The following is a 24,608-nucleotide window of genomic DNA, read 5'->3' on the forward strand; positions in this document are numbered from 1 at the left end:
TCTTTGCTGCTTCTCTCATCAGCTTACTTTTTGTTTCAATATGGTTCAGCTGTGAATCTTCAGTGTTGATGTAATATTCACTTAATTGTAGCAGCTCCTTTCCTCTAGACTTTCAGACTGCAGTATTACAGAAGAAGGTTATAAAGCTCTGGCTTTAGCTCTGAGATCAAACCCTTCACACCTGATAGAGCTGGATCTCAGAGGAAATGATCCTGGACAATCAGGAGTGAAGGAGCTCACTGATTTACTGCAGGATCCACACTGTACACTGAAGACACTAAGGTGAGACTGAAGGAAAAAAATAAAGTTAGACGTCAGATATCAAAACAGAATTTTATTTTAGTTGCCCAAAACCTTGTGATGCAATTATTGGTTTAATGCAGGTTCGAATGATCAGTTTGTGCTTTAATTTAATACTGGGCATGTTATCATGGTACACATCATTAATTAATGGAGACAATTTTTTTTATTTTATTTTTATTTATTTTTTACATTTTATCACCTGTTAATGCAGTATTATTATTATTTTTATTATCATCATAAAAATCCATTGCTCACTGGCATTGAACAGACACAGACAAATCATATTGAAAGAACTTTTGAAATGCACTACATTTAAAAATTGTTAAAGGTGCAGTAGGTGATTGTCTTCAGAAACATTTTTTGTTGTGCTGGTTGAAAGTCTCTTCACAGTCCAATAGTAATGATTACGGTAAATGATCTAAATGTGTTTATATGTATTTTTATATTCTGGGTAAAGCATAAAACAAAAAAATGTTCATCCAATTAAATAGAGTCGGACCGTCATCTCCCTTAATTCCGATAAGCTGGTCAGACTGTCTGTCAGCAAATGTAGACTCCAACTTCTGCGCATGTGTTCACGCAGATCTGCTATTAGCGCGTGCCCGTCTGCATCACAAATGCATATATGCGCGCGAGCGAGCTGCGGGCTGCTTGCAGATGCCGAGCCGGAGGCGCCGAAGGACAGCCGAGCTCGGGCCGATTACTGTAAAGCCAGGCGCGGGTATAATTCGCTCTTAAAGCAGCCGCGCGGTCACGAGACAGAACGGGAGAAATCAAATGCTGAATTGAAACTTTTCAAAATACCTGAATCAATATTAGAGTTACTTTAACACGCTGGAGGAAGGACGACACCATGGCTGAAGTATTACTGTTAGACAGGTAATGTTCTGTTTTGAAACTATTTTGTTAGATTGTGTTTTGTTATGAATGACTTATTTGCACAGACGTGTTGTTTAGCCACTGAAATCTCCTGGTGAAAGATTGATGTGATTATTTTCAGTTTCACAAGCTTCTTTGACAGCATCTATAATGTAGATTTATATTTAGTTTAACAACAAAACACCAGTAAATAGCGCTATTCCGCCTAACCTGCTTTATTGAGCTGAAGTTGCTTTTATATTCACAGCCTTATATTGACAGCCTTCCTATGTTTACCATGCTACTCTGAATATTTGCTCTGAAATAGCATGTAAGTTTGGCTAAGTATAATAAATGTAATTCCTGCACGGTGCTGGCACTAACTAACTGGCGAATGACATGAACTAGTGGGTTGTCTGTCGGCTGTTGCGCGCTCGCGTTTTCAGGGGGTGTGGCTTTGAATCACAGTCCCTCCCCGCCGTCCAAAGATAATATGCTAAGCGATTAGCTTTTTGGCAGATCACCTACTGCACCTTTAAATAATAATAATATAACAATGCGAATAATCACAAAAAACATGTGACTCAATCTAGATTAACAATTTCAAGTGTTGCCCAGCCCTACTTTTTGATATTTGTTCTATTGATGACAAATTACAGTATAAACCCAGTCAGTAGATGTGCTGGTGTTCTGCAGTATAATATATAGGTCTGACTCCTGTCTGATCCTCTCTTCAGGTTTTTGAGTACTGCTGCAGAGGAAGCCTGTCAGTTTGTGCCTGGAGTTGTGGGTAAAAACCCGTTACTCCTTAAAGAACTGAATCTGAGTGATTGTAAACTAGGAGACAGGCGAGTGAACCAACTCTCTGCTTTACTGCAGGATAAACACTGTCAGATCAACACACTCTTGTGAGTATTGAACATTTAACTAAACTTTTAATTGTAATCTTAATTAGTGGATAATTCAGCGTCAATCACAACAAATTCAAAACATTTGATATCCTGACAATTTATTTTTTCCTAAACAAGCAAACACTGTAAATGACAATAGATCATTTAAAATTCTACAAGAAAATTTATTTTTGGTGGTCTCCAAATTGTTTTCCATGGTTGTATATTGGTATATAAAAGTTTAGTGTTGGATGTTTTTGGTGTTGAATGTTGTGAACTTATCACGTCTAAAATGAACATCCTTTTTCAAAACTTGTCTGAAAGTCTTCTGCTAAGGCAAACACTTAAGAAAAACATTCAATTATATGTACACCAGTGTGTTTGAACACTGATCTAAAACTAAATGAGCACAATCACACAAGTAGCAGTGCTTTTTTAATTGTTTATAGGCATGAGGCTGCAGTAATCAGTATTGCTGCTTCTCATGTGAAATTGCATTTGATAGAACAGAAATCCTGAAACTTTCTCAAAAACAATAATGATGATTGGGGAGAGAAGGATGCATTCATTTGCTTCAAACAAGCACAAAACTGTTTGATCTGGAATGAGAAATTTTGAGTTGTAAAATCAAAAATCAAAAGTTTAGTCCATTGAAGGAATACGGTTCCCCCTAAAAATTGCTAACACTTAAATTTAGTGTCACTTGTTATTTTGCCCTTTTTGCACTTTTACTATTTTTTAAATGGATGATTTATGCATGTGCATCTTAGTTGAACTCAGTTTTTTACACCACAGTTGACAAGTTTATCATTACAGATCTCTGTCATTTATCTTTTTCCTTTCTGTCTTCAGTCTGTATAATTGCAGTATTACAGAGGAACAGTGTTTGATCCTGTCTTCAGCTCTGAAATCAAACCCATCACACTTGAGAAAACTGAACCTCAGTGAGAATCAAATAAGAAACACAGGAGTGAATCTCTTATGTGATGTACTGAAGGATTCACACTGTAAACTGAAGACACTGAGGTGAGAAACATTTACAATACAGGAATCACAATAATTAAAATAACTTCAGCAGTTTAAATCAAGACACTTTTATCTCAATATCCTATGATGAATCCAAGTCAGATTTTATGATTTGAAAATCTCTCTTTTTTTTTTTTGATGTGACATTTTCTGTTGTGTTATATTCTGCTCTCTCTCTCTTTCTCTCTTTTTTTGTTGATGTAGTTTAAGCAGCTGTTCTCTTACAGATGAAAGTTATTCTGCTCTGACTTCAGCTCTGAAATCAAACCCATCACACCTGAGAGAACTGGACCTCAGTCAGAATAAACTGGGAGACTCTGCAGTGAAAAACCTCAGTGATTTACTGATGAAGCCTCAATTTAAGCTGGAGAAACTACAGTTAGTATCATTATACTGCACAGCAGACACTGTGAGATTTAATCACATTAAGACAAAAGGAATTAAGTCATTTATAAACCTTAATAATTTCAAATGCTTCAATCTGACAAGCTTTCACTACAGAATAAGTTAAAAATAAAAACAGACTAAGACTGAGGAATTAAGATTATTCTGCCAGGACATTCTCTCTGTCGTCATACAGTTTTTTTTTTCAAATATTAAATAAAAAATGTCTTTTGTAGTACATTTAATTACTGGCAATCATTTAATCATTAAGATTTTATGTTGAGTTGTATTATACAAGTAAATTTGTTTCACTTAAAAAATACACTTAAAACATAGGTAACAATAGACTTGGTTAATAACTTTGTCCTCAGATACTGCTCTCTTGGAATGGCTATTCATATAATGTTTCCATGATTTTGCTGCTCTGTTAGTGACTAACTGTTATGTATTTTAATCACAGAGAACGTAAATCTCAGTGATTGTCTTTTCTCTTTTTGTTTTTAGTCTGTATGAGTGCAGTATTACAGAGAAACAGTGTGAGATCCTGACTTCAGCTCTGAAATCAAACCCATCACACCTGAGAGAACTGAACCTCAGTTGGAGTCAAATAAGAAACACAGGACTGAATCTCTTCTGTGATGTGCTGAAGGATTCACGCTGTAAACTGGAGACACTGAGGTGAGAAACATTCTCATAATCAAACACTTCAAATCAAAACACTTTATATTTTCTCTTTTGTATCTCACAATGAATTTTAGCTGTTAGAATATTTTTACCAATTTTTTTAACTTGTCTAATGATCTTTAAACACTGAATTGTGATTTATAGCTGGTTCTGATGTTGCCTTTAAGTGTATTCAGAAGAGGATGTACTAGCTGATAATTTTGTATTTTCTGGATGTACAGACATATATAAATTACATAAAGTGCGTGCATGCGTGTGTGTGTGCGCGCGCAACTTGGAATTTCCCCAGCCAATCGCAGAGCCTGGGGGACCAGAGTGAGTGCTCTATGTATATATATATATATATATATATATATATATATATATATATAGATAGATAGATAGATAGATAGATAGATAGATAGATAGATAGATATATATATATATATATATATATATATATATATATATATATATATATATATATATAGATATAGATATAGATATATATATATATATATATATATACAGTATATATATGTATATATGTATATATGTAATTCGGGAAATTGCAACCTGGGATCCTGGAAAAAAGAGCGTATTTATTGTACATCTAGATGTAATGTTTTAATATAATGTAATACACGGCGCCTCAGAGAGTAGAGACATGACAGGCTTATGCTTGATAAATACTACATGATGACGTCTCTGATATGCAAATTAGGGTGTGTGACGTCATCTGGAAACATTTAGCTACTATTCGGGCAGGCTTTAGCAACTTTTCATTGGAAATGGTTGGCAACACTGGGAGTCCCCTGTATTTCAGACCCATCTCTCTTTGTGTCATTTCTCCCGGAAAACTCGTGGAATTTCACCCCCTTCCACCGGTCCTCAGTTGTTCGGTACATTAATACCCATGGAGAGCCGACTGGTTGATGGCAGCAGGTGGCCGTTGCATAGGATAGACCAGGCCACCCCCTTACGGTTTTTCCATTCATCTGGTTAAATGTGATGTCATGTGAAATAAAAAATAAAAAATGCCATAAAGTGATACATTTTTTATAAATTGTTTCTTTTGGTGTTTGTGATGCAGCAAATCCAGAGATTGATGTGTACACTATGATTTTATATAAAATTCACTTAAATGTGCGATAGGACTAAAAAGTTTCTCTTACTGTTTGCCTTTTTCTAGATTGTTTGGTTGTGGCATCTCAGACGTTTCCTCTTTAACTCAGTGTTTGATGAACACAAAAGCCCTGCAGTTTCTAAAAGAGCTTGATCTGAGATTCAATCACATTGGAGACTCAAAGCAAAAGCTCATTGAAGGGATACGAGACTCAAACTGTAAACTGAGGTAACAACACTGATATTAAAGATCTTCATTTTCCTCTGAGATGTGAATAAATCTTTCAGATATGTCTGAGAGGTAATTATTTAATGATCATCAAGCTTTATTTGAGGGTTTGTCTGAGCACAAAATGTGCAGTGTCTGCATTAGATGAAAAGAAAGGAAGAAAAGAGCAGAAAGAGCAGCTGCTATATTAATAGCTAAACTGAAACACTGGTCAAATCAGTGCAGATTCAGCTTCAAGAGGGACACTTTTCTATACTCTCTCTACTTTAACTACAAACAACAAATGTTTCTCAGCACTCACAGACTCTTCTTCAGTCACAGAAAAACTCATGAACACAACTACGGCTTTAAACTTATTTAATTTGAAACACAAAAGTTGTTTTAGAAATACAGTATCTGTGCAGGAGAATATTAAGTTAATTATTGTTTTGATTACAGGAACTTAATATACATTTGCTTACCGAACAATAACCAATTTGTTTCACCGAACTTTGATTGTTTTCTCTTCTGGTTTTAGCTTCAGAATAGAGGATCAGTTGCCGAAGCCTGATGACTCGAGATGTTGTATATCATAGTCAGCTGTGAAGATGAGAGCAACAGTGAACATCAGTTGAGGATCCACAGAAGAGTCTCAATACTGTGGTAAAATGTAGGAATAAAATGTGATGATAAATGTTAAATCAGGTAAAGAGACTCAGAATGACAAGCAAATAATGCAGCGTGTGTTAGAAACATGATAATGAATCATTAACTGTTTTTTTTATGTGGAATCAAACATTTATTATGCAATTCAATATTTTTAATTGTGTCATTTTTAAGTGCAGCTCTTAAATGTTTCAACAGTAAAAACTACAACAAGAAAATTCTATTTTTAAAATAGGTGCATTACTGCTCTTACATTTATACATAGCAGATTTTTATCACTGTATTTTATAATATGCTTGCTATAAGTGTCTGCTGACAATTATACAGTCTATATTGTTTGTTCTGGATGGAGTTTCTCCTTCATCAGTTCAGATCAGCTTTACTATTTTAACCAGTTAAGGCATGTGTGTCTTTCCTCTGCTCTAGTCACTGTAATGTAAGTAGTTTAACCTGTATAGTTTACATTGTTCACCTTTTTTCCATGTGATTTGTATGGTTAATAATCAGATCTCCAGAAGTAACAATCAGCATATTTAATAAATATATAATCTCTTAATGATTTTGCCTGATCTAATTTTCTTACCACACATCAATTCACCAAAATAAGTGTAACTAATTGATTCATTAGATTTCAAATAGTTTTTTTTGTAAGCTTGAAATAAAAGCTTATTTATAATTTATAAAAAGGAAATTTATAACAGGAAAAGATTCAAAGATAATCGGGCCTGACTCAGCATGAATGCTTTTTTTCAGCAGGTTCCTGCTCTGCAGAACATAAAAACAGACAGACATCTCATCCATTAACACAGTACAAACAATTCCCAAACATATAAAGTAGAGAAATGCAGGCTACTATCTCAGTGGCTACAGCGATAGTTGACCATCAGATGACGAGCATGTGATTTTTTAAAAATTCTCAGTGTTTTATTGTTTTTAGATCTCATTCCAGGCTTTTGTGAAAACATAAAAGAAAGATCTCTGTCCATAACAGTTTTTAAAAGCTGGTACTGGCAAACATCCATTTGTTACAGATCTGGTGGAGCGATCAGTCCTTGTGTTGAGTTTTGGTACCAAAACACAAAGGGCTGCTGAGGTAGCACTATTTAAAAATGTATAGTACAGTTTAACACCTGTATTCATAATGTAGTTTTGAAAGGTTAAAGCATTAGAAAGTGATAGAGCAGAAAGTCTGTTGTGAATCTTATAGGCCCTATTGTACAGTTCAGCTATTGGCTCCAAGTTATCATTTGTTGTGAGAGACCAAATAGGCAAATAGTAAGACAAGACAAGATTATAGCATGTAGATAAGTTTCAGAAACAGAAAAAAAGTTTTCTGTTTCTGTTCTAATTTTCCTTTAAACATAGCTTTTGTTTCCGCTTTTTATAAACAATTTGAACATGGTTAAAATAAGTGAGGTGAGAGTCCAGACTGATTCCCAAATATTGATATGTGGATACAATGGAAAGTTTTTGATTTGAGAAAGTGATGGGATAGGGTATGGATAATTTTAATTAACATTAATAGTCAAATGATTGTCTTGCAGCCACTTATGTAAATGCTAAAGATCTGTATTTAATTTATTGTTAATTGTGTCTGTACTTGATCCAGACACAAAAAGTACAGTGCCATCTGCGTACAATAAAGAATCTAAATGTTTATTACCTGAGAGAGGCCATTGATATACATCAGGAAAAGTAAAAAACACCCCCACAGAACAACCTAATGCCTGTGATGTTGTTGTACCAATTTTAAAAGCCTGAGATCTATTGGATAAATATGATGAAAACATATCAATTGCAAAAGAAGAGAGATTAAAAGAGATCAATTTGTTTAAAAGAATGTTATGATTAACTGTATCAAAAGCCTTTCGATAAATATTAAGCTGTTCAAAAATAAACTAATTCTGTTGTATTTGTATATCAAAATATGATTACATAAGATGTGCAATGTATATTAATATAATAAATGCTAATATTACACATGCGAGCAATTCTGAATAAACAAATTTAAAATAAGACTTTTTTTCAGTCTAAGTTCTGAGCTACGTGGCGACGTATTTCAGCATTGTGTTTACTTAATTGACATCATTCAGCACCATCAACAACCCTTTAGTCAAGATTCTCAAAAGTTCACGGTGTGATATCGATGTGATGAAAACGAGCTTTGTTTACTGGTGCAGAAATCATTCAGATGACCACGAGGAACAAAAAAAAAACTGTAAAAACAGAGTTTATTGAAGATTACAGAGAGAACTGGAGTGATCCAGAACCCTTGAGAGTGAAGCATGAAGACAATGAAAAACAAAACGGTTGGTGCTTAATACCTTATTAATGATGCTGTAAAATGGCAAAATATTAAACACAACAATTAGTCAGATTTAACTATTGTGGTCAGTATTTGTAGATTTAAGACTTTAAAAGTAAATATAATGGAAATTGACTAGATGCTGATCACACAAAAGCATAGTAACCTAATTATTAAAATTACATAAATTGTTGTAGTCCGTTTTATGAAATACAATTATTAAAGCAATTGGTCATATGTCATGTTGTTTTTCTGTGTAGATTTTTTTCCATAAAACAAAACTTTGTGGCTTACATTAATTAACTTCACCAACTATTTTGACTTTGTCTCAGCATAAAGTCCATTAGCTACTGCACAACAGCTGTAATGCAGCCAGAACCTGTTTGGAACTAAGTAATCTATTTGCCTTTCTCTGAAAATAACTGCACACCTTAAAATGTTAATTAGAATGTTACCAGTTGGATTTTGTAACAGTTGTAGCTTGTTTATTTAGTACAATAAAAAAACAGAATAACGTTGAACACGATGAACAGAAAGTTAGTTCATAGAGCATTACTATTGTCCAGTTAAGGTTGTGAACACATTACATCAACTTAATTTTTGACATTGGATATTCACAACATATTTCAAAACTTGACAATGTTTCTAAGGTGGAAAAGGGTTGATATAGTTTTAAAGTCAAATTTCTGTCTAATGATAGAGGATGAAGCAACATTAGGTCAAGTATTAGGTCATTGTTTGTGTAGTCCAAAAACTTTCCTTTACAGGATTTTTGTCCAATGCTTAATATGTCTGATTGTTTTAAATGCATATATGATCTCTAACTGAGGCTTGATTGATGGATTTCCATCAGCTGTGGCAGTGTTTATGACAACCCCATAATTTCATGCTCCCTTTTTTTGTGTCATCATGCTGTCTTTGTTATTTGAATATTTTCCAGCATTGAGACTTCCATTCTCTGACTTTCAATATCAGAAAGAATGGGTTCAAATGTATGGCAAAGTTTTTAATGCTCAGTTAATTGTGTAGTTGGTCAGACAAGTAATCATTTTCAACACATAAAATGTGCAAATAATATTTAAAAAACTAATAATATGAATGTTAATATTTACTGAAAATTAAACCTTTTTCCTTTGACTTTTAGACCTGATGGAGGACAATAAGGAGAGTGAGGAAATAAATGAGGAGAAACATCATGTCAAACCTAAAGAAAAACATTTGAGTTGCTCACAGATTGAAAGTGAATTTCCATTGAAAAGAAACTTCACCTGCTCTCAGTGTGGAAAAACATTTCCATACAAAGAAAGCCTGACACGTCATATGAGCATTCATACTGGAGAAAAACCTTTCACATGTGCTCAATGTGGGAAGAGTTTCACAGAAAAAGCACAACTTATTGATCACCTGAAAATCCACACTGGAGAAAAGCCGCACAGATGTGATCACTGCGGGAAGAGTTACCCATCGAGAGGAAGTCTTAAAAAACACATGATAATCCATGAAGAGAAGCAGCACACATGTGTTTACTGTGGGAAGAGTTTCATAAGAATAGGAACCCTTAATGATCACATAAAAATCCACACTGGAGAAAAGCCTTACACGTGATCATTGTGGGAAGAGTTTCACAATAAAAGGACGACTTAATGATCACATAAAGATCCACAGTGGAGAAAAGCCACACACGTGTAATCAGTGCGGGAAGAGTTTCACACAAAAGGGAAACCTTATTAAGCACATGAAGATCCACACAGGAGAGAAGCCGTACACATGTGAACAGTGCGGGAAGAGTTTTACACAGGCAAACAATCTTAAGATACATATTCGCTCTCATACTGGAGAAAGACCGTATAACAGTGCAGCAAAACATTTGCTGGAACAGAAAACCTGAAGAACCACCTGAAAGTTCACACACAGGTGAAACCTCATGTGTGTTTGTGTGGACAGAGTTTTCCACGACTGACTGCTTTAAAGTTACACCAGAAAAGACACAGAGAAGGATCATCTGTGCTTTGAGTGTGTTTTTATTTTTGTGTTTTCATTTCTTACAGATGCTAAACTCAGGATGCATCTTGATCAGCTCTATAGCTTTAGAAGTCATGGATCAGTACACTGTTACACCTTACCAGGTTTTTTTTACAGTAGAATACTGGCAACACTGTTGCCAGCTAATCACTGTAAAAGTTTGGTAACAGTAAGTAACTGGCAACAGTGTTGCCAGTTATTTACTGTAACTGAACCATTACAGTGAGTAGCTGGCAACAGTGTTGCCAGTTATTTACTGTAATAGAGCAGCAGTGGTAACTAACTGGAAACCTTGTACAGTTAATTACTGTATTTTAGTGTTAAAAATCACAGCATTATACTGCATATACACATTAATAGTATGTCATATATAGTTATTGTAGTGTTACTAAAATTAATCAGTATCCTTGGCTGTTATTAAAAAATAGAAGGCATAACATTTTTTCAGACAAATAAATTTTATTGTTTTGGCACTAAACAAATAAATAACAGAAAAAGTATAACAAAATTAAGAAATCAGCAGATATAAATATTGTCCTGCATATTACAGGTCTGCACAGCAAGGCTGCGGTCACATTAACATTTGAGCATGCAAAATTCTGTCATACTGCACTGCGAAGTGGAATTAAAGCGAGTAGTGGAATTAAACAAAATAATTAGAGATTGAAAAAGCAAGCCAGAGAGGTCATGTTTTGATCTTTGATTGGTCTCAAGCAATCACATGATGTGATTTCGCATGTCCGCGTTCTCCAAGCTTGAACTTTCCAATACTGCGAATTATGAAATTTGTCGCATGAGCCATCATTCCAGGTCTGCAGTACTCACATGCGTATGAATGGAAGTCTATAGGGAGAAAAGTGCAGTGTGACCGGGACTTTAAGCTGTAACGCTAATTAAACACACCTGATCAAACTAGTTAAGGCTTGTTAGAAATCTACAGGTAATGTTGAAGCAGGGTGGGTACTAAACTCTGCTGCGCTGCAGTTCTCCAGGAACTTGGAGTTTGACCCCCATGGTATATAGCAGGGGTGCTCAATCCTGTTCCTGGAGATCTACCTTCCTGCAGATTTCAGCTGCTACCCATATCAAACACACCTGCCTGTAATTATCAAGTGGTGTCCAGGTCCTAATTATTTGGTTTAGGTGTGTTTGATATGGATAGCAACTGAAATCTGCAGGAAGGTAGATCTCCAGGAACTGGATTGAGCACCCCTGGGCCCGGTTTTTCAAAAGGTTTAATCCGGATAAAATTGATCCGGATTTAGTAATCCTGTTTTTGCAGTCCATGATCACGTAATCCAGCTTACTTTTTGAGCCAGTTTTTAAAGCAACATTGGATCGGATCAATCTGATCCGGATAAGAACTTTTCAGGATCACTAAATCTGAATAAGTGCTCAAACAGGATAGGAGAACACAATGTAGAACTATAGATATGTAAAGAGTAGAATAGCCAGCGTGGGGTCAATATATCTTTATTTTTATTTGAAATGAAAACTTAAAATAATAATAATAATAATAAATAATAAAAACAAGAAAAACCCCACCCCATCCTCTTTCAGCAGTCCACTCATCTGAGACCTACAACACTGTACATTGAGGATATTTATAAGTTTCAAATATAGATGTAAAAAAAAAAACTCCACAATAAGTTCAGACTTCCACATCTGATGTGGAGAGACCAATTTGTCTGAACGTAGCCTTTAGGAAGCGGATCTTAAGTCATTGGCCTTGGTTTGCTGCAGTTTGGTCAGAGTCAGTTGTTTCTCTGCCAGATGAAGCTGTGTTTCTGCCCTTTAAGTCTCTTTTTGCAATTGTTAAAAGAGATTTCAAAAATCAGTGATTGCCATTCTTTGCATTTTTTTTGTTATTCTGTAATCATTGCATGCATCACTAATAAATATTGTAAAAAGAAAAATATTTTTCATTGTGATGAATATATTTATCAATTAGTGAAAGAATAAAATTGATTGTTTTTGGTCAGTTTTGACAGCTGTTTGGGGGATTATTTTATGAGGCCAAACTCGTTCTACTTTGCTGTAGGCCTATACTGAAAGGCTGAATACACTAAAGCCTATACTCACTATAGCCTGACAGATGAACAAATAAAATGAAAACCTTATGAATAAATAGTATATCTCGTAAGATACTGTATGATCCAAAAATATTCTACAAAATATCCTACAAAAAAGGTCTGAAAAACCCAAACTAAAGGTTTGATCCGGATCAAAACCAAGATTGGATTACGTGATCTAATCTGATTATGTAATCTGTTTTTTCTTTTGAAAAACCCATTTTCAAGATTTGATCCAATCCCTTATCCAAAATCCTAGTGGATGACATTTGAAAAACCGGGCCCAGGTATATAGCATACTTTTAAAGCAACTGCCAACATTTATTACAATCACAATCACATATCCAATAAACACACACACAAAAACACACACAAAGTGCTGCAGTGAAATGTGTTACTCTCTCCTCAATACTGACCATGCAAAAAAAAAAAAATAATAATAATTATTTTAAATTTTAAAGTTTTAAATAGTTAAAAACTGTGTCAACTCTAAATAAAAAGTAAAAAAAATAAAATAAATAAATAATAAAATAAAGTTGGCAACACCGAAAAACCAAAGGATCCAATCTTTTATTGTTATAATTATTATTTACTTAAAAAAATCTCATGACAACAAACTTTTTTATTGTTTCTAATATAAATTCATAGGTAGAAACACTGCTCTGAAAAATACTTAGCAACAAACTCACAACCTGGGACCGGACAGTGGAGCTTTTGTGTGTGGATGGCTATGTGTATCATGTTTTTGTGATTTCCTGTGATGATGTGCACATGTTACCTTACTGAGGTGATGGAATTTAATTTTGGCTTAGTTGCCAGAAAGATACATACAACTGTTAGCATCTGTACATTATGGCAGTATGCAATATCTAATAAATACATATAATTAAACAAAAGCAATGTAAGAAGTTATATGAGGAGAGGCTAACTAGCTAACAATGTAGCTTTCAAGTACACAGTTTAAGATAACAACAATATAACTTAAAACACGGCCTTATTTTAGAAACCCTCAAAAACATTTGAACACATTTTATTTACTCATTGTAGATTCTTATTTAAAGCCTAAAACATAACAGACTCTACATCTGAATTGATGGACATAGCATAGAGCACACTCAGCAGTAAACAAATCAAACACCTGGCTCCCTTAAAGGGCCAGCATTCTCTGAAAACTCTTTCTAACTCCTTTGTGTTTAGAATAAGACAGCCTGTGGGAGTGTGTGATGATGCCTAAATCATTATTTTCTGCCTTTAAAATGCACGTCTCTATAAATAGCAACATAAACCTTTAGAGTAGATGGGACAGTAATGGTTGAAGAGTAATTTGCTATTTATTGTCAGTTACTATCTGTAATGAGTACATAAAGTAAATTACTGTAATTTATTCTTTGCACTACACAATTTCATACAAAGTCTACTCCTTTTACAGTAAAATACTGTTTTCTTTTATTACAGCAAAACACTGGCTATTTTACAGTTATTTACTGCACAATCTACAGAGTAACAGTGCAGTTATACTAATTAAACACACCTGATCAAACTAAATCTAAAGGTAGTGTGTTGAAGCAGGGCTGGAACTAAATTCTGCTGGGCCGCAGCCATCCAGGAGTTTGACATCTCTGGTACATAGCATATTTTCAAAGGAACTGCCTACATTTATCACAATCATGCACATATCATTGAATAAAAACAAAAAAAATATATATAAAAGCTTCATCCAAAGCAAAAAAATAAATAAATAAATAATAATAATAATAAATAATCTGATCCTCATGTTGTTCCAAACCTGTAGTAATAAAAATAAATAAATAAATAAAATAGCCTGATTAATACATTTATTTAGGAAAGCCTTCATACTATACTGTTAATGCCACTTTTACCTACTTCATTTGAAGTTTTCCAGACAAATTCATTGAGTCCTGCAAAAATGTATGTACGTGCTTTTTAAGATATTTTTTTAAATAACACATTTTTACTAGTTATTTAGCAAAATACTAATATTCAGCTTAAAGTGCCATTTAAAAGCTTAACTATAGGCTAAACTAGACAAATTATATTAATTATAGAAAAGTAAACAAAGTTATAAAAATGGTTGTGATAATTTGGTTGCTCTGTGTGAATATTTTTTCCTTTAAATGCATCTCGTTGATATCTTTACCTTTTAATTAGCTCTGTGACATTGACATTAATTGACTCTTGATACTCAATGTTTAAAACATAAAAGGAACCAAAGAAAACACAGAGATGGCTGCAGAGAAATTAGCTTATCATCAATGCATTGTCTCACTTTATCCTCATTACTGGCCATTTACATACCAAAACTGAACAGTATATATATATATATATATTTATATATATATATATATATATATATATATATATATATATATATATATATATATATATATATATATATATATATATATATAGTAACATAAAGCATCAGAGGACATGGGGTAATAATGGTTGAGCAGTAATTTACCATTTATTATCACAGTAACTATCTGTAATGGGTACATTAAGTAAATTACTGTAATTTATTCTTTGCACTACAAAATTTTATATAAATCCGGCTCCTTTTACAGTAAAATACTGTTTAATTTTATTACAGCAAAACACTGGCTAATTTACAGTTATTTACTGCATAATCTACATTAAGGGTTAACAGTGTAGTCTTTAATACAGAATTATTAGCCACCATAGCTTTACAGATGGAAAAAATTCAAGCATGTTCTGTCATACACACGGACATATGGCTGCACTCACTAGGTGTCTGAATCTTGGCAATACTTGATATTTGGGTTAAGCATTTTACCAGCACATATGTGTTCAGGAAAATGATCTTCTAGCAAAGCATTAAAATATCAGCAAATAGCTTTAAGTAGACATCAAGGTACCTGTTTTAATTGAAGTAAGGAAAAATGAAACAGCAAGTCTAAAATAAGACATCTATTTCAGATTCAAGAATGTTGGAAATGAAAAGGAAATGACGGTAGGAAGAAAGATGTAATTTTATTAAGATTACAAATAGGTCATACAACACTGAACTACAAAATAAATTACATATACCACAAAACAAGGAAGCATGAACATGGAAAGTGTGCACATTATTTACATTATTAGTGCAGTTTGTTATCTGTCGTTAATGGAGTCTCGTTGTGCATCCAGTTGGCGGCGCTAGGTTTGATCAACTTTCATTTTCTCCAAGATGAAATCGTGTCATTTGACAAACACCAATCGAAAAGAGCCTCAAGTGTGTACAACAGCCGACAAACCGAAAGTGTTTCAGAGACTTCTGGATTCTGTTCCTGCTGAACAAGTCTATGTACAACTGTAAGTATATGTATAATTATTTCGTATTGGCTATTTTTAGCATATTTTAAATGTGAAGCGTTTACAGATTACACCTGTTGGTAAAGATTAACGCGAAAAAGGTAGCAAGAATCCAAAAGAAGTGTCAGTGTCTAAACTGCCCGTGTTTAAACTGTCTAAAGAAATCTAAAAGATTTATTTGTGTTGGAATAATGTGATAATTGTGTTGTTATGATCGTTTTATGATAATGTGATAATTGTGTTGTTATAATCGTGTTGTGATTACTGTGTTTTGTGCAGGCGGAAGTTCCTCTATAGCTTTTAGGCCGGTGTGCCCGGGCCAATTCTTTTGGTTTGAGGTGTCGATACAGTACGTTAGAAATGATTATTAGGCCAGTTTTAATGTTGCTCTTTTGTTGAATAAACGTGTAATAACATACTGTTTTTCCTCAATGTTTAACTAAGCATATTTGAATGTATATTAGACTAGGATTTAAATGATTTCTGTATACTAATTGCATTTGTTATGATCTTCATTTCAGAAACTCATTAGCATGATCAGTTCGTGATGAACATCTGATTGTCTCCGGCTACACAAACATTGTTCACCTTTGTTAATGTTTAGTATGTCATAGAAGTGAGGGAAAAGACTGCATTTAAAATGAGTTCCTCAAAAAAACACAGGTGAGACCTGCTCACAGAACCATCTTATACTGAAGTCTTGAATTCAAAACCAGAATGTTCCTGTTAAAGAACAAAACCTTTAATTATTGCCATGTCAAATGCAAACAAAACATACCATAATTACTTTATTTTGTTCAAGGTTAAAAGGGGCTTAAACCTGATTGAATAAGAATGTTTAACAAAACTAAGTAAGCTTAATGGAAGTATAGAACTTAAGGATGTTGTGTTATGGTTTCCTGAAGGACGTTTAGTGGTTAGTAAATGCAAATAACACACATACACATTAATAATATTATTCTGCTCAAGCCAGAGTATGCATGGTATGTTTGTGACTTTAGTGTAAGATTAGGTTCACATGTGTTCAGGTCTGTTAAATTTTAAGAGTGAAATTTCAAAAGGTGGCATGGCAAACTTTAGTAAGAAGAAAACAGCCAAAAGGCATTTCATGTGTATTATAACGTTGCATTTCTACCCAAACAGTGGTATGTTTGTTAGAACCTGGTTAGTTAATGCTATATTAAAAAAAATCAACACATTTTCTGGTAACTTTTATTGAACTTGGTTTTGATCTTTATTTCAGTCATAAAAATACACATAACACATACATTCATGATGAAAAATGAATCATGCTGTGAAGCTTGCAAAGGTTCTTTCATAGTCATTAGAGGGGCAAATACTTTAATAACTTAAATTTAATTAATGTTATCAAAATTAACTGATGTCAAATTTGGCTGAAGATTCTTCTGTAGTAAAACATCTGTTTTCTTCTGTTCTTTGTGTCTTCAGTGTAAGATCAGGCTCACATGTGTCCAGCTCTGTGTCTGTGAAGAGTGACCAGTCAAAAGGTCACATGCCAAACTTCAGTGAGACAAAAACAAAATCAAATAAAACGTATTTCATACATTTCTACAGTTTGGTCACACACTCACTGTTATATAATCTTCTGTGACTACTTAATATAAGACTGCAAATCAGTATTTTATTTATTTGCTCACAGGTTTCAATATAAGACATTAGAATCTGACTTCCATCCTCAAAGGAGCTGCAATAATTTCAAAGACCTTCAGTGCATCTTTAAGGTAAGAAATGTACACATGTTCTTGCGTTTATAATAAAACAACATATAATTAATATTTATAATAAACACAGTAGTTCGTTTACTAATTAAATAGGCATAACTAAATTATAATTACAACTAAAGTATGAATAATATTATAAAATTATTTGGAAACACTTTATTTTGATAGTCCACATTAGACATTGTAATGCAGCGAGTTTATGCTTATGCAATCATGTAATCTTACCACCTGCTAGACTTCGAATTTTTGACACTGCGCTCTGTGCATGTCACAATGGCTCTCTCACAGACGTACAAGACTCGGTGTTGTCACAAAAACAAGTCTGTACAAAATCACACTTACAACTGGAACTTAAAACACAGGCAGAACATGGAGGGGTGACAATTCAATACCGGACGAGGAACAAAAAACACTGCGCATGGGGAAACATGACATAAACACATGATGACAACATCTAGGACAAGACTGCAGTTGGAAAAGAGTCAACTATGTATTATATAGTGGCTGCCTAACAACATAAACGCACAGTGCAGTGCTCTTTTCTAAATTCAAAAGACAGTACAATGCACAATCATATTCTGGCTTCAGCCTTAAACTTATCCAGCGTTTCAGCTGACTCCCATTAGAATATTAAAGGAGTATAGCTTTGTTAGTTTAGGGTTAGCAGAATTATTGGAATGGCAAAGTTACTTATCATCAAGAAAATGTCTTCTCTGGTCCAATAAAACAACGAGTTAAACCATTTTTATATAAAAGCAGACAGTTCCACTTATTTTTTATTTGTTAAAATTAACAGCAAATAAACATTGTAAACTACGTTTTTTATTATTGAATATATTGTTCCCCTTCGGTTGGGGAACTTCAGTGCCATAGAGTGGATGAAATCCACGAATGGGAGGATTCGGTTCAGAAGCCGCTTGTCTGAAAGAGTATTGAACGGGCCAATGAATGCAATGAATTGGCAGCGTAAGCTTGCACAGGTGTACTTCATTGCCAATTATCCCAGCATATAAGCACACCTGGAGCGAGCAGACGCCATCCTTTTCGCTTCAGAGACTTTCTGATCTCGTCGATGAGGGTTCCTCCTGCTGTGACCAGCGATTCTGAGCGAACGAGAGCATTCTCCCGGTCCAGAGTGTGTACACGCAGCGGCAGACGGTCGAGCTGGGTTTCTCCCTTGCCTGGCGTTCTTTGGGTCCGGTCCTCCAGAGCGGTGCGTATAAAGATGCAAACTTCACAGAAAGAGCAACACAGTCGTGCAGCACGTCCTTTTCAGGACGGCCCTCCGACTGTGCGTTTCTGGATGCGGTGGTTTCCTGTCCTCGGATGATGGGCACGGGCACTGCGTTACATGCCTGGGGGTCCAGCATGTTAATGCGCTGCTCGTGGACAGTTCATGTTGTCATTGCGATGCCATGACTGTTGCACAGTAAAGATCACGGCTAGCCTTTGCAAAAAAACAGATCTGAGGGTTCTGTTCTAACCCTACAGGCCTGGGTGTCTCTAGAACAGGCGTCCAGTCTTGTTGTCGTTTCAGCAGACGCTTCCAACACGGGCTGGGGGGCTGTGCGTTGCAGCCATGCGGCTGCGGACCTGTGGAAAGGTACCCAGTTGCATTGGCATATCGCCTGGCGCTGTTGTATCAGCCGTATGGGGGTATGCGCTCTCGCCGCATGTCTCAGCTCGCCCGCCGTCTGCTCCTCTGGAGTCATCCGCGGCTGAAATCGCTGCTCACCATTCATATTCAGGCAAGCTCAACCGTGCAGCCGATGCGCTCTCACGGCAGCCTTACGTCCTGGAGAATAGAGACTCCACCCCGAGTCTATTCAGCTGATATGGGCGCGATTCGGGGAAGCCCAGATCGATCTGTTGCTTCCCCCGAGATCACTCATTGCCAGTTGTTCTTTCCCTGACCGAGTGCTCTCGGCACGGATGCACTGGCTTACAGCTGGCCTCGGGGCATGCGCAAATACGCGTTTCCCCCAGTGAGCCTGCTCGCGCAGTTACTGTGCAAGGTCAGGGAGGACGAGGAACAGGTTGCTGGTTGCGCCCCTCTGGCTCAACCGAACCTGGATGTCAGAGCTCTCCCTCGCGATAGCCCTCCCCTGGCAGTCCCTTCGAGAGAGCACCTACTCTCTCAGGGACAGGGCACCATCTGGCACCCTTGCCGATCTTTGGAGGTCCTTAGACGCGAGGAAGACTTAGGTAACCTCCGATTGCGGTGGCTAATACCGTCACTCGGGCTAGAGCCCCCTCCCCGAGCGCGCCTATGCCCTGAAGTGGTGTCTATTCACTGAATGGTGTGTCTCTCGCAGAGAAGACCCCCGTAATTTGCCAGATCAGCGTTGTGCTTTCTTTACGCCAAAAGAAGCTGGAGAGCAGGCTGTCGCCCTCCACACTCAAGGTTACGTGGCTGCCATCTCCGCTCTCATAACGCCGTGGCTGGCAGCACCGTGGGAACGCATAACCTCATCATCCGGTTCCTCAGGGGCGCTAAGCGAATTAATCCACCCCGCCCCCTCTCATGCCCTCTTAGGACCTCGCCCTCGCTACACAAGCCACGTCAGATCCCTTCGATCCTCGACTCAGTATCTTTCTGTCCCTGAAGACAGCTCTGCTGGTCGCGTTGATATCGATTAGAGGGTCGGGGACCCGGAGGCATTTTTCGGTCAGTGACTCGTGCCTGTAATTGGGCTGGCTTTCTCTCACGTCCTGAGACCCCGCCCGTGATATGTGCCCAAGGTTCCTACCACTCCGTTTTAATAAGAGGTAGTGAGCCTGCAAGCGCTGCCCTCGGAGGAGGCAGACCCAGCCCTTCTTTATTGTCCAGTTCGCGTTTTGCGTATTATCCGGACCGCACTCAGAGTTTAGATCATCTGAGCAGCTCTTCGTCTGTTATAGTGGTCGGCAGCAGGGAAGTGCCGTACCGAAATAAGTTCCCACTAGATTGTGGATGCCTTTCTTTCACTATCAGAGCCGAGGTGAGCCGCGTCCCCCGAGAGCGCGTGCGCACTCCACTCGGAGCTTCGCATCCTCTCGAGCGCGCGCACGCGGCGCCTCTCTAACAGACATCTGTAGAGCTGCGGGCTGGGTGACACCCAACACATTTGCAAGGTTTTACAATCTGCGAGTGGAGCCGGTTTCCTCAAGGGTATTAGGTAACCCTTGGTGATTGAGGAAACAATTCGGTAGAGTGTTGAAACACGCTTGCTGCGCCATTCTCCCTAACACGGAGGTACGTGCGCCTTTTTATCTGTCAGTAAAGTTCCCCGTCAGGTGAGCCCTGCAGATTCCTCCGTGGCCCCCAGCACTGACTCAGCGGAGGAGTCACTTGCTGGCCCACTACGTTGTAGGTCTGCCCGCTGGTCAGCCCGCGTTTTGGGTAAAGGTGCCTGCTAAGCGTGATCCCCACTAGGCGATCCCATATGCTTATTCCGCCACGGTTAAGTCCCCCCCCTGGGCGGACCCGTGTCTTCCCTCTCCGCTAACCACTCTTTTGCTATGCGTACTCCCCCTTTTTAGGGCTAGTCCATATGTAAATTCTGCCATCTATCCCCCCTTGGGTAACGGATGGCCTCCGCAGCGTTCTCCCTATCGGGATTGCACGCTTCCCAACGTACTGTCGTATTTTCCTAGAATTATCTAGATGCTCACGACCCAAAAATATATCTAAATCCGTAAAACTTCTGTTGAAGTAGGATAAATTAGGGCCAGGGACACGTTGGAGGACCGTGCCTCCCATGATGTGGGTGCGTCACGCTTGCTTGACAATCCCCTCATCGGGGGCGTTGGTAAGGTGCAGTCATTATGGCGCTTTCCATACTTCTCCCATTCGTGGATTTCATCCACTCTATGGCACTGAAGTTCCCAAACCGAAGGGGAACGTTCGAGGTTACAGAAGTAACCCTTCGTTCCCCGAGGAGGGGAACGGAAGTGCCATACTCCGTCGCCATAATGACTATCCCTTAGATGGCGTCTAAAAAGATGGCGTCTGCTCGCTCCAAGTGTGCTTATATGCTGGGATAATTGGCAATGAAGTACACCTGTGCAAGCTTACGCTGCCAATTCATTGCATTCATTGGCCCGTTCAATACTCTTTCAGACAAGCGGCTTCTGAACCAAATCCTCCCATTCGTGGATTTCATCCACTCTATGGCACTTCCATTCCCCTCCTCGGGGAACGAAGGGTTACTTCTGTAACCTCGAACGTTCTGAATCAGTATGGATGTGCAGTGTGGCTTAAAGGGACAGTTCACACAAAAATTAAAACACTCACTATTTACTTTCCCTCAAAGGCTCCAGACCTTTTCTTAATTTGAACACCAGTATCTTACTGTTGTTGAACACAAAAAAATATAAATTGAAGAAAGCTGGAAACCAGTAATCATCAACTTTCATCGGTTCATCATTAATTTCCAGCTTTCTTCAAAAAATCTTCTTTTGTGTTCAACAGAATTAAGAAACTCAAACTGGTTAAAAATAAGTAAAGAGCGAGTAAATGATGACAGAATGTTCAGTGTTGGTTGAACTGTCTCTTTAATTGTTCTGTTTTTTATTTTGCTTGTAGGGGCTTGAGAGCAAAATGTTCAACTTCCTGAAGAAAGAGTTGGAAAATTTTAAGGAAATCTTACGAAAAGAAAACACACAATACCTTGTAAAGGATTTTAATAAGAACAGATGCAGCATCAGAGAAACAGCTCTTGATCTTACACTTTACTTCCTGAGAGAAATGAAGCAAGATGAAGCTGCAGATACTCTAGAAGGTGAGAGACTCAATGTCATAATGTCAATTATAAAATATTAAAGAGAACAATGAAAATTAAAGGTATATTCCTCTGTGTGTAGATGAGCTGTTCTTCATTCATCAGCTGAAATGTGGCCTACAGAAGAAGTATCAGTGTGTGTTTGAAGGAATTGCACAGCAAGGAGACTCCACACTCCTGAAGAACATCTACACAGATCTCTATATCACTCAGGGTGGCAGTGAACAGGTCAATACTGAACATGAGGTCAGGCAGATTGAAGTTACTTCCAGACGTCATAAAGCTCAAGAGATACAGGTTGAATGCAGACATTTGTTTGAAGCGTCTGAACAAGACAAGCAGATCAGAACTGTACTGACAAAAGGAGTCGCTGGCATCGGGAAATCAGTCTCTGTGCAAAAGTTTGTTCTGGATTGGGCTGAAGGAAAAGAAAATCAAGAGATCAGCTTCATATTTCCTCTTCCATTCAGAGAGATGAACTTAAAGGAGAAAGAAACACCCAGTTTGATGGAGCTTATAACTCAGTTTTACCCAGAGACAAAAGGACTGAACCTTACAAGAAGGAATCGATTCAAAGTCCTGTTCATCCTTGATGGATTGGATGAATGTCGTCTTCCTCTGAACTTTGCTGGTAATGAGACGTGTCGTGATGTTTCGTCACCAGCCTCTCTGGATGTTCTCCTGACGAACCTCATCAAGGGAAATCTGCTTCCTTCTGCTCTCATCTGGATCACCAGCAGACCAGCAGCTGCCAGTAAGATTCCTCCTGACTGTATCGACAGAGTGACAGAGATACGAGGATTCAATGATGCACAAAAGGAGGAGTACTTCAGAAAAAGACTCACAGATGAGAGTCTGGCCAAAGAAATCATTGATCATGTTAAAAAATCAAAGAGTCTTTTCATCATGTGCCACATCCCAGTCTTCTGCTGGATTTCAGCCACTGTTCTCCAGAACATTTTACAGAAGAAGAGAAAAAATGTGAAAAACAATCAGGCTGATGACGCCTCCAAAACACTGCAGGAATCAAACACTGAAGACACTCCCAAGACTCTGACACAAATGTACACACACTTCTTGCACGTTCAGATCAAGCAGAGCAGACAAAAGTATGATGGAGAAAACAAACCAGATGTGTCCTGGGATAAAGACGCCATCCTTTCACTGGGGAAACTGGCATTTCAGCAGCTGCTAAACAACAACCTGATCTTCTATGAAACAGACCTGGAAGCCTGTGGTATTGACGTCTATAAAGCTGAAAAGTTCTCAGGCATGTGTACTGAGATCTTTAAGGAGGAAACAGGGATTGTTCTTGGTACCATGTACTGCTTTGTTCACTTGAGTGTTCAAGAGTTTATTGCAGCCCTTTATGCACATCTGATTCTGAACATCAACAATAGAAGTGTGTTTGATCAAAACACAAGAAATAGAAATGTGTCCATGATTGATTTGCTGAAGACTGCAGTGGACAAGGCACTTGAGAGTGACAATGGACACCTGGACCTTTTCCTTCGCTTCCTCCTTGGTCTGTCACTCCAGTCCAACAGTGGAATCTTAAAAGGCCTGTTGACACAGCAAGACCACAATAACTGGAGCAAATGGAAAATACTTCAGTACTTCTTTAGAACAGTAGATCAGCAGCAAGACCACAATGACCAGATCAAAGAGGAAATAGTTCATTACATCAAGCAGAAGTTTGAAGCAAATCTTTCTCTTGAGAGATCCATCAACCTGTTCCACTGTCTGAATGAACTAAACGATCAAACTCTGGTGAAAGAGATTCAGTCTCACCTTAGCAAAGGAAGGTACTCATCTTCTGACCTTTCACCTGCCCAGTGGTCTGCTCTGGTCTTTGTGTTGTTGACATCAGATGAAGAGATGGAGGAGTTTGAGCTTCAGAAATTCAAGAAATCAGACGAGTGTCTCATCAGGCTATTAGCTGTCATCAAAACCTGCAAAAGAGCACTGTAAGTCAGTCAAAATAAATGAAAATGTGTTGTGTATCTTGCATCTTTCCCTTGTAGTTTAACTAGTTGTAACTTAATAGACAAAAGCTATTCAGCTTTGAGGACAGTTCTCTGATCGGATAGCAGTCTTAAAGAGCTGTATTTGTACAATAATATTCTACAGGAATTGGGAGAAAAGCTGCTCTTCACTGGACTAAAGCTTAAAATAAAATTTAAATGGTGGTTTTGAGATGCTGAGCTAAGGTGTGAAACAGTTCATAGCTCAAGCAAAACTTTGGTCA

At 37.3% G+C, this 24,608-nt stretch overlaps 1 protein-coding gene across 3 annotated transcripts in view; it reads left to right on the forward strand.

Annotated features, from left to right (window-relative positions):
• The window catches only part of LOC568664 (uncharacterized), a 208,162-nt gene that overhangs the window by 162,866 nt on the left and 20,688 nt on the right, over positions 1 to 24,608 (forward strand). Inside the window, exons 1-6 of one of the 3 annotated variants that reach the window (XM_073937298.1) lie at positions 15,704 to 15,855; positions 16,377 to 16,518; positions 17,305 to 17,409; positions 17,516 to 17,597; positions 22,165 to 22,360; positions 22,443 to 24,327. In XM_073937298.1, coding sequence (XP_073793399.1) covers positions 16,496 to 16,518; positions 17,305 to 17,409; positions 17,516 to 17,597; positions 22,165 to 22,360; positions 22,443 to 24,327 — 2,291 coding nt within the window. In that variant the 5' untranslated portion in view covers positions 15,704 to 15,855; positions 16,377 to 16,495. Of the gene's footprint in view, positions 1 to 108; positions 283 to 1,898; positions 2,070 to 2,903; positions 3,078 to 3,281; positions 3,456 to 3,965; positions 4,140 to 15,703; positions 15,856 to 16,376; positions 16,519 to 17,304; positions 17,410 to 17,515; positions 17,598 to 22,164; positions 22,361 to 22,442; positions 24,328 to 24,608 lie in introns of those variants that run through there. The other 2 variants (XM_073937296.1, XM_073937297.1) reach the window with 2 other exon arrangements.

The sequence above is a fragment of the Danio rerio genome, chromosome 22 (assembly GCF_049306965.1).
Source record: "Danio rerio strain Tuebingen ecotype United States chromosome 22, GRCz12tu, whole genome shotgun sequence".
Taxonomy (NCBI): Eukaryota; Metazoa; Chordata; class Actinopteri; order Cypriniformes; family Danionidae; genus Danio; species Danio rerio.